Raw genomic sequence first — 18989 nt, forward strand, 5'->3', positions numbered from 1 at the left:
CAGAGCACTTCACCCTTACCTCACACTGGTACCTCATTCGTATGTGGCTTTGTCACAACCAAAACCATGTATGTGAGTAGCCACTGCCACAGCTGCAGAAGTTTCCAAGGAGCAGCTGTCCTGCACCCACCCCCAGGTGGGAGGGGAGAAGGATTCCATCCTATATCCCATTGCAAATTCCCTTTTACAAAGGGTCCACAGAGTCTTTACTTCCGCAAAACGTCTGGTTATGAGATTGTGACGTGACAATGTGTGCTTTCACCCTAAAGGAGTAAGTGGATGGATGCCTAACACATTATTAATTATTTGCATGCATTATCATAGAGCCTAGGAGCCCCAGTCATGGGCCAGAACTGCATTGTGGTAGGTGTGGCACAAACACAAAATGCAAAGACCCCAAGGAGCTTTACAATCTAACTAATGTAACATGAAGATACCCAGAAGCACCCAAAAACTATACTAGGTAGTAAAGTATTAGGACATGAAATAAAACATTAAAATAAAATGAAAAAATTAAATAAAGGATTATTTTCAACTGCCTCCCTTGCTCGTGCTAGTGTGAGCCCTGCCATCCCAAATCAGTTGACCTGGGCTTGGAGATTCACTCCAAAATGCTGTTTAGACATGCCCATGCCTCCCTTGATGTGACATCCAGAATTTCTCACACACAAAGGTGATCTTAGGCTAAAGCGTACATGTCACTGGTGCAGGAAACATGCTGATGGACATACTTCTCCATTCCAACGCAGACGGCAGCTCTCGCCGACGTATGTCTGTAATGTACTGCATGAGGGCTCCCCTTTTAAGTTAGTGGGAATACTGTGTGCAGAGACCCAGTCTAAGGTCCCAGAGTTGAGTTCTAGTGATCAGTCGGCTTGCTACCCTTCGCTATGGATAGGGTGGGCTGGACGACTTGGCTAGGATGGGCATGGAGCAGATGTGGAGCCACTCCACAACTGTAGCTGTTAGGCAGGAAGCTTTTGATACAGAGAAAGATCAAACATAAATTCAGAACTCTCAAAGACCCATGCGTACACCTGATCTCTCTCTCTGTAGTTCATAGACTCACTATCCAGGATGTGTCAGTGACTGAGAGGGACTGTGTACCTCCTTTATACTTCCTTTTAACTTCACAGCCACCATCCTCCCCCTGCCCCCACCTCACATCTTGAAGAACTGAGAGTAAGGTCCTGCAAACCTCTTAACTACCATCTTAGTAAGCTGGTTTAAAATACTTTTAGCATGCCTAGAGCTTCAGGAGGGAGTCAGTAATGGCTCTCCCTCTGTGCATTGTGAAATTCCATGATAGGATAGAGGACTTCCTTCTTAGAACCAGGAAGCTAATGATAGTCCGTTAGACCTTTGTCCACCCTGGCTATTCTCAGAAGCTGCAATCATTTAAGGCATTTCCACCCTTTAATTGAATATATCCCAACCCAGTGCTCATCTCCCTGTTTGAAGCTCTTGACATATGCTTAACTTTTGAAACCAGTGTCTGGACTGATAATTATTAATCCACCTTTTCTTAGGAACTGTTTTGTTGTCATAGAAAAAATTTATACTGGAAAGTAGGAGAGAATATTTCAGGGGAAAACATATCATCTGACAATAATCAGAAATTGTACGTCTTGAGTCAGAACACTCCCTTCGGTATGTGTTATTAAAAATCCAAATAACTAATGACATACAAAAATGGAAAATCAAAGCAGACAATAGATGCTTTGAATGTTCACTGTGATCATATACAAAAGTCTAGGAAAAGGAATAGATTAAAGTTTTAAACAACAGCTGTTCCATAAGCCACAATGTGAAACAAGGGTGGTAAATGGGCATAAACATGCCAAATAATCTCACTGAAGTCAGCGGATTGATTCCATTGATTTCAATAAGCTTTGACTCTAGTTCTAAATGAACAGAATTCCAGTAAAGCTGTCCATGAAAGAAACCGGTATATTGGGTAGAAATGAAGAATATTTTAGCATGTAGTGTGCTCTTTGGGACAGGGACTGTCATCTTCTGTATATTGTACAATGCCTAGCCATGGTGCTAACAAATGTATCATATAATTTTTGTAAGACCTTTCTTTCTTCCTTCTCTAATACTGCTCTTATTGTCCTCCACTATCACCCTTATCTATGCTGGTAGCTACTTATGCATACAATTATTTGTTCACTATTGTTTGGCGCCCATTGTTAACTGTTGGTTTGGACTAATTTCTGTGTGGTAGTGCTTTACTTTGTGGATAATTTATCTGTTGTCAGATTACAATGGAACATTGATAAACCTGTGAAATATGCACCCTAAATTGAAATAATTATGGGTGGGCCGAAGCCACAAATTTGCTAAAACTGTCACTCTCCCTCTGAGCAGTAGTAGTTTTCTGGGCCTTGCAGATCAGTTTCCCACTGAAGAAGAAATCAGTGTGATGAAGCCGACAAACCTCACGCCAGAATGGAAAGAGTTAGAGTGTCTATAGGCTCAGATAGCCCTGCCCTGCTATATCTGCAGCCCGTGCTAGGCCTGGAGGAGGGAGAAGAAAAGGAGAGAACCTAGCTCAGTTCAGGGCTGACTGGCAAAGAGACAGGAACTAGCTGCCTCCCTGCCAGAGTGAAGCATCAGTAGCAGCCTGACAGCTGGGACAGCCACTGGGTAAGAGGCACTGTGTCCCTGACCGAGGGAGGCTGTTGAGGAGACCCTGCATCTGAGTGAATTGGGTTACTGAACCGTAGAGATACTGTGGGGTTAAACCCTGCCAAACTTACAGCTGCCCCATCTGGAGAAACCTGAGGCTGCTGCAGGACACTGCTCAAGGTCCACAAGGGGGTGCTACTTGAGTTAAGCCACTATGACTGTTTGGATTATAGGAGCCATGCCCAAAACTTAAAGGACAGCAGTAGGAAGTAGCCCAGGCCAGTGAACTTAGACTATCTGCTAGGAGGTCCCTGTTTGGTGGTTGCTTCAGACAGGGCTCTGGGTTGCGACCTGGTGGAGCAGGAGGGCCCGGATCCTTCTACCACATTGCCTTAAGGACTGAGGCACCTCAGCCAGGGAAGCAAGGGGCTGGAAGTCAGGTGTGCCAACCACTAGGGTGCCCAGCCCTTCAAGCACCCTGTTACAGGATATTTTCTTATAATCACTTGTTTATTTACATTGTGTACACCAGTCCTTGAACAGAGGTGATAACAAACAGCACACAATCACCCATTTTTAGGGATTTCAGCCCAAACACCAGTGCTGAGTTCCCAGGAAGCAACACTGAACCAAGAATTGACTCTAGTTAGAGAGATTGAGGCAGAGAGCAAAATTGTTGCTGTTCATCACAGCTCCCTCCAAATAAAGTGCATCACAAAAAGGTAACTACAATACAGTATTTCTTCCAATACTGTAGGCAGTTTGCGTGCTCAGAAAAAGAACTTGTGAGACTGAGTTACAATGCCATCTGGGACTCCCACCATACCAGTACTCTTTTCCTGCAATTTTGAGGGAGAAAAGTACAAATGTGGGAATTAGGGAATGGATCTCACAGTTGTAAGTGTTACTAATCTGATGATTTCTTGGTGAGTCGCGCAATTTGGGCTAGTGTGATGACACCACAAGAAGTTCCAGCCCCCTCTTGAATTTTAGCCCTGCCTGGGGGAAAACTGCCTTTGACTGGCTGCCTTCCCCACCTGCCCATCTCCTGGGGAAGATCGGCCAATCAGAGCTGCTGCAGGCAGCTGCCCCCACTCCACTAAGGAGCCAAACTCATTCTCCCAGCAGGGCCAGCTCCAGCTTTTTTGCCACCCCAAGCAGCGAAGAGGAAAAAAGGAAACCTGATTTGAAGGACCTGCTGCTGAAGACAGAAGAGGAGATATTAAGCTGCTGCCAAAGTGCCGCTGAAGGACCCGCCACCAAATTGCCGCCGCAGACCCGGACGTGCTGCCCCTTTCTATTGGCTGCCCCAGGCACCTGCTTCCTTTGCTGGTGCCTGGAGCCGGCCCTGCTCCCAGGAGGAGAGGAGGGAACAGAAAGACCCTGGTTGCTCAAGGTTGAGATTCTGCTCTCTCCTTCCTTCCACTGAACAATGAGTGAACTCCGCTCTGCTCTTCTCCCCCCTCCCGTCTCCATTTCTGCAACACCAGGCCTGAGAAGGAGGACACCACGGCAGTTGTCCCCCAGGCCTGGGAGATGAGTGTGAAGAACCCCAGGAGCTGCAGGCAGGATGGAGTTGGAGGCAGATCTGATGAGGGAGCTGGGCAGGGGATGAGTGGGCAGATGTGAGGTTGAGGGGACACAGAATTAATTAGAATTTTGGTGCTGGGGAGAAGCTGGAAGCTCCGTACCATCTGGCAGCCCATGAGCGTTCCTGCAATAGGCACCAAAATCACTTTACTCAGCAAATCTGGGAGAGTTGGCAACACTAATTAACTCTCTCTCTCTCTCTCTCTCTCTTTCTTTAGGGATGTGCTGGGGAGGGGAGATTTCAAAAATCAAGACAGACCAAAACACACAATATAATCTCAAAAATAAAACAAAACCCACCACCACCACCCTCAGTCTCATCATTTATTGGGGTCTGACTCATGATTCTCAACTTTTGGGATTGGCAATACTGTTAAAATAGAAAGTGTCTTCACTGTTGTTTTTCAGTGTATCTTGCAATCCAAAATTTTAAAAATATTGTATAAAAAAATTAAAAAGGCAAACTGAGTTGGTTATAAATCTTGTCTTATTTTACCCAAGAAACTTGAAGGGGAACTTGCATCAAAGGGAGGGAGAAAATTTGTATATCTCTTCACAATGCATACAATGTACTTTTTATAGATCAGAATGGCCCTAAAGGAGTTTTAAAATTCTATTAGTGAAATATGTACATTTGGCATATATTAAAAGTTAGAGGCAATAACGATCGAGGCATAAGGCATTTCCTGCAGTTTAATGACTAGCTGGGAGGAGTTTGATGGGTCATGATGCAGCTGAGGGCCATTAACTTGCAGCTGATGACTAATGCGCTCTGCTGAGGTCGTTGTTCTCAGCTGAAAATGAAGAAAACCCTACATGTATAGTTTTTTTAATAGGTGCTGCAGTTTCAGTTGGTACAGTACATACAAGGCACTTTTGCAGAATGAACGCTCTGTATAGTACTCAAATAGGGGGTCTGATTCCGGTCTGACCTCCACAAGTGTAAATCAGAACTGGCTCCATAAAGCTGACAAGTGTAAAACTGCTAAATGTTCAGAATAAGGCCCAAAGTGTTTTCATGATCTCTCAATATTACATTCAACTTCCAGTATTAATCATTCAGCCTTTCTGTAGCCATTCCAGTCTGTCTTTCAATGTCTGATGAGAATGTGTACCCCTAGTACACAGAAAGGTGCGCAAAATATCTTACATTTACTGTCCATGGAATCACTGTAATATTTGAATCTTCTCCATTATTTATGTATATTACTGCACCAACCAGTGGCCCAAATCTGGATCAGGATTCCATTATGGTCTGTGCTGTCTAAACATAAAACAAGACATTTCTTTCTCCCTTGCTGGGTAATGGTGATGGAGATTCTACTAGGACAATGGTTTTTAGATTTCCAAAGGGGTCCAACACCTCCATTTGAGATTGTTTAGTGGTCTGCAAATGAAAAAAGGTTGAAATACACTGTACTAGGAGGTTTAAATTACAGGTTTTTCTTTCTTTCTTTCTTTCTTTGTCGTCGCGGGGTTATTGTTACTAGCTCTATGGAAAGGGCTGCACTCAAGTAGCCATTTGCAATGCGAATGAAAAGTTTCACAGATTCTACAAAACTCAGGAATTATGCTAGATATTCTTGAGCACCATATTGTGGCAGCAGAATCTGTGTGTGGTATGACAGGGACACTGAACTGGGCCTGCTGCTCATGCCATCTGTTGATGTATTGCTCCAGTCCAGTATAATTGTTCATGGGTCTTCATTATCTCAGTAGGTCTTCTTGGCAATCTTTACAGTTGCTTCTGCTTTGATGTGGAGAAGATGTCTGCTCCAGTTCTGATAATGCTGCAACCTATGCAAAATTCCCGACAAGCAAACTGAGGTCCATTATCTCTGGAATTCTGTCAGGCAAGCTGAGCTTGCAGCATTAAATAAAAGACGCAACTGTTGTATGTAAGGGATTGATTTCCCAGTAATCCACATAGTACTAAACTATCATGAGTTTGATTTCCACTATATATAAATCTATGCCTAATTTGCTCCTTAGTTGATCAGTTATTTCTTGCACCATGAGTGGTTCCCATTGTTGATTCACGAGAAATTTGTTGCAGACATTGCACTGGTTTATGAGGTCTTTTACGTCCCTGCTCTTGTTTGTTCATTACAGAACTTCTCTCATAATGTTGTGATCTGGGTGTATGTAAGGGAGTTTGTTTACTTAAATGTGTATTTTTAAAGATGTTGATGAGGGAGCCCAGAGCCTGGGATGGATGCCTTTTTTGTTGTATAAGTCAGGGCCGCCCGGGGGGGGGGGGGCGGCAAGTGGGGCAATTTGCCCCGGGCTCCACTGGGGCCCCCACGAGAATGGCTGAGGCTCCCTCCCTGGCCCCGGCCCGACCCCGCCTCCACCCCTCTCCCGGAGCCTCAGCGCATCCAGCAGCATCCCGGACAGCTGCAGCGTGGCTCCGGCGGGGCCCCTGAGCTCCGCCCCACTCAGAGCCACGTGGTCAGGGGGCGGGGCTGCGAGCTCCAATGGGGCCTGAGCTTCCTCCTCTCAGCCTGGAGCTCGCAGCCCCGCCCCCTGACCACGTGGCTCTGAGTGGGGCAGAGCTCAGGGGGCCCGCCGGAGCCACGCTGCTGCTGTCGAGGGACGCTGCTGGATGCGCTGAGGCTCCGGGTGAGGGGGGGTCCCGGGGGTAAGGGGCTGGGGCTGGGGAGGTTGGCTAAGGGGCAGGGAGTCCCAGGGGACAGGGAGGGGGCAGAGGTTGGGGGGCGGTCAGGGGACAGGGAACGGGGGGTTGGATCGTGGGCGTTCTGGGGGGTCTGTCAGGACTCAGCGAGGGGGTGGATAGGGGTCAGGGCAGTCAGGGGACAGGGAACAGGGGTGGGGTCCCGGGGTGGTGGTTGGGGGTGAGGTCTCTGGGGGATGGTGAGGGGACAAGGAGCAGGATGGGTCGGGGATTCTGAGGGGGGTGGGCAGTTGGGGGAAGGGAGTGGATGGGGGTTGGATAGGGGGCAGGGCCAGGCTGTTTGGGAGGCACAGCCTTCCCTACCCTAAAGCTCATTCAGCAGTTTGAGGCTTGCAGAAGAGCCAAGCTGTTAGCTTTTCCATTAGGGCTGCCATCCCTTTCTCTTCTCAATGCCAAATTATAGTCTATATTTAATTTCAGTGCCATAGGGAGATTCATGTCAGGGGAGGGTAGCTTCATTTAAAATTAGCCATTGGGGGAAGGATCACATGAGAAGAGCAATATCCTTCCCAACCCTTCCAAGGGAGACCCCCGCCCTCTGCATTCCCTGAGGCTCCAGAGGGGTTAATTCAGTGGTTCTCAAACTTTTATACTGGTGACCCCTTTCACATAGCAAACCTCTGCGACACCTCCCCCCCTTATAAATTAAAAACACTTTTTTATATATTTAACACTATTATAAATGCTGGAGGCAAAGCGGGGTTTGAGGTGGAGGCTGACAGATCGTGACCCCCCACTAATAACCTCGTGATCCCCTGAGGGGTCCTGACCCCCAGTTTGAGAACCCCTGGGTTAATTTAATTTTAGCATCCTGTGTCCATTCACATGCATGTGCTATTTTGAGCATTTCAGTTTTCACAACATAGGCTCATCCCAGATTCTGGAACAAGCTCAAATGCTCAGTTCGTGGAGTATGTGCATAAGCTATACTAAAGACAAACCCACAGGAACCGTCTCCAGTTTGTGAGGGACCCCATGGAGCCAATCTCTAGGAAACAGATAAATGCATGGTGGTTAAGTCCATTAATGCTATTAGCCAGGATGGGTAAGGAATGGTGTCCCTAGCCTCTGTTTGTCAGAGGGTGGAGATGGATGGCAGGAGAGAGATCACTTGATCTGTTAGGTTCACTCCCTCTTGGCATTGGCCATTGTCGGTAGACAGGATACTGGGCTGGATGGACCTTTGGTTTGACCCGGTATGGCTGTTCTTATGTTCTAAGCTAAATGAACCCAAAGTTATGGAGACAGATATGAGTCAAGGAAGCCAGCAGAGTATCAGAAACTTGGAAAAATCTCTGACTGGATGGGCTCAGGCATCTGGTCACAAGCTGAGGTGGTTCAAAAATTTTGGATTTTTTTTAAGCAGAATTTTTTTATTGTTTCTTTAAACAATCAAACACAGCAAGCAGCAAATATTTGGCCACACATTTCTGAAACCCCAAACCATATTCAGGTTTTGGCCGACTAATTTCAGCTTTTCAATTGGGGAAAAAAAAACCACAACAAATTTTGAAGGAAAGCAGACATTGTCCGTGATTTTTTTTCTGCTTTTTAAAAGCCCCTAGTTTTCAATCCAGAAAAAGTTTTGACGGAAAATATTTTTCCAGCCCTTTTAATGAGCTGTAATGCCTTTTAGCACTAGCTGATACTGAGAACCAGTGATACCTTGTAAAGAAGTTTTCTCAAAACTGGGTTTGTGCTGTGATGCACAAGGTCTATTTTTCCCAGGGCCGCCTGTGGCGGGGGAGCAAGTGGGGCAATTTGCGCGAGGCCCCCTTCACGAGAATATTGTATTGTATAGTATTGCAATTTTTTTTATGGAAGAGGCTCTTAAAATTGCTTTGCCTCAGGTCCCCTGAATCCTCTGGGCGGCCCTGGTATAAGTCAATATGAGGAGCTGGACTCAAGAAGCCATTTGCAGGGCATAACAACAATCTTATTGAACCTACTAACTTGGGAGTTGTAAATAATGCTCCATATTCTTGTGCAAGTAGATTACACTCTATATATTATTCCTCTCTTTTTGTATGTGTGTGACACACACACAAACGATGTTACGATAACACTTAAGGTTGCAAAATCAGAATTTAGGCAATGCCGGAATTAAGGTTGCCTGTGTAGCTCTTGTTTCGCAGTATGATACCGGTTTTAATTTTATCATTGCATACTGTTTTTCTTGCAGGACACCAGCTTCATTCAGTGCACGTGTGCAAGAGGGTTGCACAGGCAACCTTAATTCTTGCATTTCTTAACTTTAGAGTGTTTGCCTTTGCAGCCTTAATAATGTTTTTAGCATAGTTTGTGTGTCTATGTCTGTACCATCTCTAGGAGGAGAGGAGACACTTTACCAGTGCATTTCGCAGAGGTTTGCTGGCAGCAGAGGACTGGTGAGACTCAGGAATCTTGGGTTCCATTCCAGTGTCTGGAGCGGAGTGTGCTCTGATGGGCACAGACTTTTCTCTTTCCCCCAACTCCCAACTTCCAGTCCCTGTTTCCCGCTCTGCACCTCCCTGCCACCCTCCAGTCCAGTCCCAGTTATGTGTCTACTCACTGCAGGCTCCTGGTGCCAGCCTACTCCCTCCCCCAGATCCTGCTCTTGTCACCTCTTCATTCAAATCAGGCAGCTTCCTCCTCCATGTTGCCTGCGTGCCAGCAGCAGGATCAATGAGAGCACAGAAAAAAGAGGCTCCCTACTCTCAGTTCCTGTGCAGGGTCCACAGCCATCCAGAGCTGCAGTTGCAGTGAAAGTCCTGCTCAGCCCCCAGCAACCGTGGGCTATAGCATGCTCAGTGCAAACAGAATCTTTGGGGAATTTAGCTGCAAACTCTAGCAAGTCTGCTGACTATATGCAAACTGAATTTTTATAGGTTTATAACTTGCACAAATCTGGCCAGATTTTCACAGGGATGGCAAAAGGCATACCCATGACACAAAGGCCACCCCTTGCCAAATTTTAAGTCCCTGATCCAAAGCATGGGGTTGTGAGAACTTCCCAAAGAAAAAGTTGCCAGTATTTTGTTAAACAATGTGTTTTTCACTAGCTTCACTCTTGGAAATGGCTGAATTGCTAGAAGTTTAAAAAAAAAAAAATCAGCCTGAGGCAGACACCTGGTATTGATAATTAGAGCACAAACAGTTTAAAGTTTTGAGATGTTTATAAGCAACTTAAAACACTTGAAAACTTAAGAAGTGGTGTCGGGCAACCTTATAATAGGTGGTGCGACCAGCTCCACCTATAATACACATACAGCATCTTTATACAATATTCCCATAAGCCAGCAGGTCTTAGTTCTGTCTCAAACCACACACCCATCTCCTTCCTTCCCACGCACCCTGGAGTATCTCCTATGGGTAAGGGTAGGAACTGGCATTAAGGCAGTGAGGACATATTAGCAGCTGAGCAGGATGGAGCAAAGAAACCAATAGTGGAATATAAACTATGGAGAAAGAGCCACTGAGGTGGAAATGGAGGAAGGAGACAGGCAGGGAGGCAGGTAATTCTAATGCATGTGTGCCACTAAGGCCTCATAACCCTCACTGGGAGTGGGACATTAGTTTTGAGTTTAATAATTAACCCTTTAAGAGGCATATTGTATTGACAGCGGGGATTTTAGCAATGCCAGCGTCTCCTTCTGACGCTTATGTGCTATATCTGCTGTGAAAAAGGTTGTTCTGAAAAGTGCTCCGCTCCCCACTCTGCCTGTATGATGAACAGATCAGGACTGGAGTATTGATTAGATTTAGATTACATCAGTTGAATTTTTCATATCTTCTTCTGCAGCCTTTCCCAGTTATCTTCTCTAAGGGGTCAGGAATTGTTTTGCCCCTTTAGAGCTAAAGAAGATGAATCTCGGGACATGAAGTAAAATTCTAATTTACACTGGAGATAATTCAGATGTATCAAGGCCAAAATTGGACTATGGGAATAATAATAAATTTTCTACATGACATTAGTAGCCCTGGCTTTAAATCAGAGATACAGAAATCGAGTGGAAGAATCCAAAGGGGCCTGTTTTCTTCTTGGCACCATGCCTTTTAGGAGACATAGTAGTCTGGACAGTTAACTTCAGCAACCAACCCACCAGATGCAAATGCTCCTGAACTTCAGGGACAACAGGATCCAGATGTGAACTTCACAGCTGGTGTCTGATATCTATGAGCTAAACCAGGGATCGGCAACTTTTGGCACGTGGCTTGCCAGGGTAAGCACCCCGGTGGCCAGGCCAGTTTGTTTACCTGCCGCGTCCACCAGTTTGACCGATCATGGCTCCCACTGACTGATCGCGGCTCCCACTGGCTGCAGTTCACCGCTCCAGGCCAATGGGGGCTGCGGGAAGCGGTGCGGGCCGAGGGATGTGCTGGCTGCCGCTTCAAGCCACCCCCATTGGCCTGTGGGACCTGCTGAACCTGCAGATGCAGCAGGTAAACAAACCTGCCCAGCCCACCGGGGGGCTTACCCTGGCAAGCCGCGTGCCAAAGGTTGCTGATCCCTGAGCTAAACCAAAATCCTAATCTAAAAAACCCCTCAGTCTTACTTGGGGGAACCAAATATCCACATCCAAACTTTACAGCACTGGAGCAGCTCTTAACAAAACTGCCTTTATGCAGCATCAGTGTGCTTTCCCTCTGCACAATGCAATACAATCAATCTGCTCTTACCCCTTTTAAAAGGCGTCACCTTCTTAATAAGGAGCACATGGCCAAGTTACATTCTGCTTCTAAGAAAGACTGGGAAGTTCCTTCTCTTTTCAATGCCTAACGAGAGAGGGTCTTTTGTATTGTTTTGTTTAAATGACATCCTAAGTGATTCCCTTTTTGCAAACACACACTACTTTGTGACACCCTGGAGTTTGCTCTTGTTGTGCAAACTAAACTTGTGGGGTCGGCTTGCCCTCTGCCTACCAAACCAGAACAGTTGTGTTTTTCACTCACTTTGGACAAGTGTAAAAGACTGTACAAGGTGCAAAGCAAGGAGGAAGGAGGCATCTTATTAGAACAAACTTCTTATGGGGCTGAAGGATGTGTGAGAAGCCTGCATTTGCAAGAGAACCCAGACAACTCTGGCATTTTGCCGAGCCTGAGAGCTTGTTCTTGAATAGTCTTGTGATGTTGAATAATTTCTATTTAGCTCTTTGTTTTGGCAAAGACAAAAGGCATGAGGAGTGGTGGTTAGTCTCATGTTATGCCCCGTGTCTTGTAAATCTACATCTGGCTACAGGTTCTCTTCACATATCGGGCCAGATCCTCAGCTGGTGTATATTGGAGCCAGGGGAGCGATGCCAGGTTACACCCACTGAAGATCTGCCCCATAGAATCTAGCTCTAGAAGAAACCTGTTAGGTCACCCAATCCAGCTCCCAACCAATACACCGCTATTCCTCATGGTACAATTTTAGTATTTCCACTTGCATCTGGAATCCTGTAGGAAGGTATTTAGGATTCCATTAAACCACAGTGTTTTGTGAATTGCACTAAATTTCATGTATGCAGTATAGTTGTAGCTGTGTTGGTCCCAGGATATTAGAGAAAGGTGAGTGAGATATCTTTTATTGGACCAATATCCGTTGATGAGAGAGACCAGCTTTCGAGCCACACAATGCTCTTCTTCAGGTCTGGGAAAGGTACTCTGAGCCTCACCGCTAAATGCAAAGTGGAAAGATGGTTTTGCATAAGCAGCTAGCATATATTCCAAGGGACCATTCAAGGAAGAGAATGGCCCGTTAACACCTTTGCAGTCATAGGACAAAAATGGGGAGGGAAGAAGGGGGGGAGAGTTAAGTGGATTACAGATTGTTGTAATAAACCATAAATCCAGTGTGTCTGTTCAGTCCATAATTTTTAGTGTCTAGCAGTTACGAATTTAAGCTCCCAGGCTCGTCTTTTGAAAGTGTTGTGCAGGTTTCCTTTGAGAAGGAGGTCGGATAGGTCAGATATAGAGTGATCGCTCTGTGAAAAGTGTTCACTCACAGGTGACAGGGTGTTTTTGTCTTTTATCATTTTCCTGTGTGAGTTCAATCGAGGGCCTAGTGATTGTCTGATTTCACCCACATAGTTGTTGTCGGGGCATTTAGTGCACTGGAGGAGATACGCCATATGTTGTGATAGGCATATTTAAGATCCATGGATGCTGAATGGAGTGTTGTGAGGGGTGTTGATCATTGCAGCATGTTCCTGCTGTGGAAGAAACGAACTCCACTCTCAGGCTGGAAGCAACAAAACCAGAGACATCTTTATTCAAGCAATTGCAAGGGAAAAATACAGCTGGCAGAGAACATCTCTGCCTCAATTTCTCCAAAATACAAGCAAAATCACACAAGCATTTATTCCTTTTTGTGACGTGCATTAATTAAAAACATCTGCATTTTATTTAGGCTATTTGCTATCTATTTTAGTATTTTCTCACTTTCTTTTCTTAAAACATCGTTATTTCCAGGCTAGGCCAACTGACTATTCTGCTGTTTTCCACTCGCTTCTGACGTGAGCCCTGCTTTTACAGGTCTCACAATATTAGGCTAAAACTTAGCTCAACAGTTGCTCTGTCTCTAACACTTAACTGGCTGCACTTCAACCCTCTCTTTCTTTCCCTGCTTCCACACTGCCATTGCTTCCATTAATCTCTCTTTCAGTTTCATACCAACTTGTTTTGGGCAATATGGATTGTATTAGCAATAAAATATTAGAGGTGACAAAATTTGCTCTGATCTGGGCAAAATAAAGGCCCAGCAGAATTACAGATGTGATGGCAGAAATCAGTAAATTACTTCCTTGTCCAAGACGCTGTAAATGCATCCAATTTTTTTAAAAGTCTAAGTAGCAGGCTAACTTCACCCCGGCATAACTCTGATTTCACTTTGCTACACGTCATTTTGTGTTATGTTAAAGTGGACTATACAAAAATCCAACTTATATAGAGCTACAGAGAACACATTTATTTTCTGTTAAATTGGTGATTCATTTAAATCAGTACCATGACATTGATGGTTACTGTTCTGATAACCAGTTTGGCTGGCTCACTAAGGCTCTATCTGTTTTTGTGTGTCTGATTTTTTAAATTGATTTTGTCTGAAAAAGCAAGCAATAAAAAATACAAAAAGGCAAATAACTTACAGCTTGTATGTTTCCAAATACCACATGCTTCTCGGGATCTCCAACAAAGTTAGGCAATTATGCAATTCTTACAATTCATCAAAGCTGCAAGACCAGACAATTAAAAAAACAAAACAGGCTATACTACATAGACATAACACATTTACAGTAGCATAAGAAGATAAGACCTGCATAAATAGGAAAAGAAGGGAACGAAAATCAATGGACTCTTTTAACTTCAGTGGGCTTTGGCTAGACCGTAAATGCCAATAATAGATACCATGATTTGCATATATGTGGAATAGTTCATAGTTTTTAACACAATACCCATGGTTTATCGTTTTGGGATTGATGCACATGAGTGGCTGAGTGGATGTAATGGGTAACAGCTGAACAATAAAGAGAGAGCAAGTGGCAAAGTTATGCTTCAACACAGAGCTGGAAGGGAAACTAGTCGAACTCAGTAACTGCTCTGGACACACAAAGAACCAGACCACTGGACAGGGCCAGCTCTAGCTTTTTTGCCGCCCCAGGCAAAAAAAAAAAAAAAGGCTGCTGGACTGCCAAAGGACCCTGGGGAGATGTGGTCAGTTGACAAGAGGAGGCATTTTGCATGTTCCAAATGTCAGAATATGCCCTGTTCTTGTTCATTGTACTAAAACTGGAGAAACACAGATCATTTTGGTTACCGTGGGCCTTATTTACCTCTCACTTACACTAGTGTGATTCCATTGGAATTCCGACTGATTTACACTCATGTCAATGAGGTCACAGTCATGCCCTATATTTGCATGTCATTTGTGGTTTACACCCTGACTTCTAAGAAGGACCATGACCGTCACAGTGGTGCTCGATGATCATCCATGTAAACAGTTAATTGCAGCAGTCTCGGTTTTTGTCATTCGCTTTCATAGCAGGTTTCAGATTTGGCAGGACAGAACGCAAACAAAGTTGCCCCTAAACGTGACCAAGGCCTTTTCATTTACAGGAGAAGTTTGAGGGCTTGTTCCGTGCCTATGATGACTGTGTGACGTTCCAGTTGTTTAAAAGCTTCAGACGTGTGCGGATAAATTTCAGCAGTCCTAAAGCAGCTGCTCGGGCCAGGATAGAGCTGCATGAAACACAGTTCAGAGGGAAGAAGTTAAAACTATACTTTGCACAGGTGAGAACCTTTTGACATGAAAGCCTTTCTCTCCTTACGTCTTCATGGGTAGCTGCTCTATGATCTTGTGTTACCAAAGAAACACTGTTCAATAAAATCCGATGAAAATAATAGCTATGTTTGAGTATTTTAAAGTGAATGGGCCAAATGTCGCTCTGAGTTACGACTGTGTAAATCTGGATCAACTCCTCCTAGAGTCAGTAGCATTACTTTGGATTTACACTGGTACACATGAGAGCAGAATTTGACCCTGTATTTTTAGCACTCATAAAAGGTTCCGGTAACGTGGTTGAGTTTCCTCAGCTCCAGCCTAAAGCTGTGCACTCTTTGTAGAGTCCAAATGTCATTCCCTGGCATTCTGATTTATTAACAAAAAGATAGTTCCAAAATTATACTTCATGTGCCCTTCCCCCTTCTCCTCAGGACCCGCCTGTCCCAGGCCCTCGCTCTCTCTTCCAGAAGGCGACCCCCACCTTACTTGTATTCAATAGTGAGTCTAAGCCACGCCTGCCCCAGTGAGTACATAGTAAACCTGAAGTTCCCTGCCGGGTTCTGAAACCTGCTAACAGGATGGGCCTGCAGGACACCCCTCCATTCTATTACAGTACCTCCAGGGGGGAGATGAGTTCTGATTGAACAAAGGTGTGTAATCTAGCAGACAAAGGCATAAAGAGATTTGTCTTCCACTCACTAGAACTAGATGAATTCAGACTAGAAATAAGATACAGATTTTTTTACAGTGAGGATAATTAGCCACTGGAACAATTTGCCTAGGAACATAGTGGATTCTTCATCACTTGAAGCCATTCAATCACGATTAGATGTCTTTCTAAAAGATAAACTCTGGTTTAACCTGAAGTTATGAGTTTGATGCAGGAATTACTGGGTTAAATTCTGGCCTGTGTGATGCAAAAATTCGGACTAGATGGTCACAGTAGTTCTTTTCTGGGCTTAAAATCTATTCATGAACAGCTCTGCAGGTGGAAGCCCTGCATTTATCTGCAGAGTAGGAACATTATGGGCAGAGGCTCACGCAGCCACACCCAGTGTGCCTGCCGTGGAGGAACCACCTCTGCAGGGATGAGATGATGATTCTGTTCCCAGGCCCTTGCAGTCCTTAGCCTCTCTGCCAACAAGAATGCTGGTTGTGGCAGAGGCCTTTGTGATTTGGCAGCTGTGCACAGAAAAGTTGACTGAGACTCGCCAACTCATTTCACAGATGCTACCAAACAGTCAGTAGTATCTGCTCTTTGAAGTTTGTGACTGTCTAATCAGTGTTCCATTTGCCTGCCCTACACTAAAATATTCTGTGTTTCTACTACATTCGAAAGGTTCAGACCTCCGAGACAGATGGGGACAAGCTTCATTTGGCTCCACCACAGCCCGCAAAACAGTTTCTCATCTCGCCTCCAGCCTCCCCTCCCGTAGGGTGGCAGCCAATAGATGATGGAACACCAGTCATCAACTATGACCTCCTTTATGCCGTTTCTAAACTAGGACCAGGTAAGCGTTGCGGACCTCCTGTATGGGAATGTGTCGGCTTAAGCAGATCGGAAACAGAGTGAAGATAAATAACTAAGAATGCAATTCTCCCCTGTGCAGAGAGCCGCGCAAGGCTTATATACTGCTTAAATTCAAGGGTCCATGTAGGGTTTAAGTAATTTGTAGGCCTGGCACCGGCTCTCTGCTCGGGATGAATTTTACCTATATGCATAATTATTCTTTCTTAACTTCAGTCAGTGTGCTTGGTGCTGTACATGACACAGAGATATGGGTCCTGCTCCCAGGAGTTTACAGTCTAAAATGCAGACTGGCATCAGAGGAGAATGCACGGACAGACCCAGAGGATGGTCACACAGAATGTTTCCATTGCACTGGTTTGCTTTTAATCTAGGTGGGAGAGGCAGGGGGGTTATACACGAAATTATAGAAGGGCAGGAATAAATGCTGTTGAGCAAGTTCTGAGTTCCTCACAACAAATCCAATCGGGCCTAGTCCTGCAAGATGATGTATTTCTTCTGGGTGGTGTGAGCTCAGTGGGGACCCCGGGGACCGAGCCTCACCCAGGGTCAGGTCCATTCTGAGATAGCAAAACGCACCAGAATTCTGAGTGGGACTCTGTGGGGATTGTTCATTAAGAGAATTAACCAATGAACAGCCCCCTTCGGTTACAGTGGGGAGACTTGAAAGAAGTGTGACGAAGCTATTAGGTGGGGGAGTCAGTTGTGGTCCCCAGGGAAGTGGAAGGCAGATTGACAATGTATAACCTGGTATAATGCTGGCAGTGGGGTTTAGAGATGGTTGGGAATTTTTTCACACATTTTTCATTGGAAAATATCTGTTTCTTTATAAGCTGTTCATGGAAAGAGTCCGTTCAGACAGATTTCCCGTTTTGGGGGGAAAAAATCAAAATTGTCAAAACAGCCCATTTCAATATTTTAGAAATGAAAAAGTTCTGTTTTTTCAGGTCCAAATGACTTTTCATTTAGAAATACAAGGTAATTGACAGCAAAACAATGCATGAAAAAATATAAAAAAGTCTATATCAAAACCAAGCATTTAAATCAAACAGAATCAAAAATTTTTTTTTTCAGATTTTTGGTTTGGGAAAATTTTCAAGATTTTGATGTTTCATCCTCTTTGGAATGAGAACGTTTTAAAAAATCTTAAAAAGTAGCAGAGGACAGGAAAATCATTTCCTGCCCAGCTCTAATGTGGATGCCCCTTTACTGGATTCTGGGAACAGCTACCGTTTACAGAAGCCTTGTCAGTGGGACTCCATTGAAACTGCCCTGCCAAACAGGAGTCCATGAGGGTACGGGGCTGTCTCCACCTCTCCCATGCCCCACAGGGACCATGAGAGTTGTGGGACTATCCCATAGCTTTTACCAGTGGGGACCCATACACCCACCCTCCCTGATGGAACAGAGGGAAGAAATCTGCAGGAAATGAATCTCTAAGACATTTCCTCCCTCTTAGTCCTCTCAGATGGGTTTTTCCTGCAGATGGGGATTATCAATCCATATATTACAGTCCATTATTCCTAGCATCAATGCTTTATGCTTCTAAACTGCTGAATAAAAGGAAAACAAAGAGTCCTCCTTTCCCCTTGCTGCAGCGACATTATAAATGGAAACATGTAAATGAATCCTCCAGCTAGCTGGGTAATAAATCAATTCCTGTTCTGGAGCAGTGAAATGTGAAATATCGCTCATTATTCTGCACTCTGGGACAGTGCTGCACGAAGGTCATATTCACTCTCATTTAAGGAGCCTGCAGGGAGCAATATGAAAAGTCATTGTCTGCTCTTCCCCCTCCCCGCCGGCTTTGCTATTTTTAGCATTTGTTAGGGAGATCAATTTTAGTTAACTGCAGAGGAGATCTTAAAACAGCACTGCAGTCCTCAGTTGTGCTCTCGCTATATTTAGTATTTCATTAAAAAAACAACACAATCCTCTGCAGCCCATCTCCTTTGAAGCATGCTGCCCTGCCATTGCTAGCATTTTATGCTCATTTTATCCAACAGGTCTCGACCCTTTTTAAAAATCTTAATTGTGGTTTATTTATTCCCCCAAAGGAAGGGGTGTTTTACAGTTTGGTTTCAAAGAGGTAACAATGAAAGGGCCTGGATCCCACAACCCTTCCTCCCCTGAGTATTCTGATTGGGTGACGTTCACCCCGTGCAGAAATTCAGGACAAAGCCCCATGTGCCACTTAAGTCCCACTTACTGTTTCATGCCAAGAGTGGAAGTATGAAAGCTTACATGGGAGCTTAGTGGGCTTGGCAGAGTTGGGTTTTTATTTTTATATTTTTGTAGTATAATGT

The 18989-nt window shown here is 44.8% G+C and overlaps 1 protein-coding gene across 1 annotated transcript in view; it reads left to right on the top strand.

Annotated features, from left to right (window-relative positions):
• The window catches only part of RCAN2 (regulator of calcineurin 2), a 171470-nt gene that overhangs the window by 126847 nt on the left and 25634 nt on the right, over nt 1-18989 (top strand). The window contains exons 3-4 of the mRNA XM_039532685.1: nt 14990-15163; nt 16495-16666. Of these exons, the coding sequence (XP_039388619.1) occupies nt 14990-15163; nt 16495-16666 (346 nt within the window). The remainder of the gene's footprint in view (nt 1-14989; nt 15164-16494; nt 16667-18989) is intronic.

The sequence above is a fragment of the Mauremys reevesii genome, linkage group 3 (genome assembly GCF_016161935.1).
Source record: "Mauremys reevesii isolate NIE-2019 linkage group 3, ASM1616193v1, whole genome shotgun sequence".
In the NCBI taxonomy this organism is placed as follows: Eukaryota; Metazoa; Chordata; order Testudines; family Geoemydidae; genus Mauremys; species Mauremys reevesii.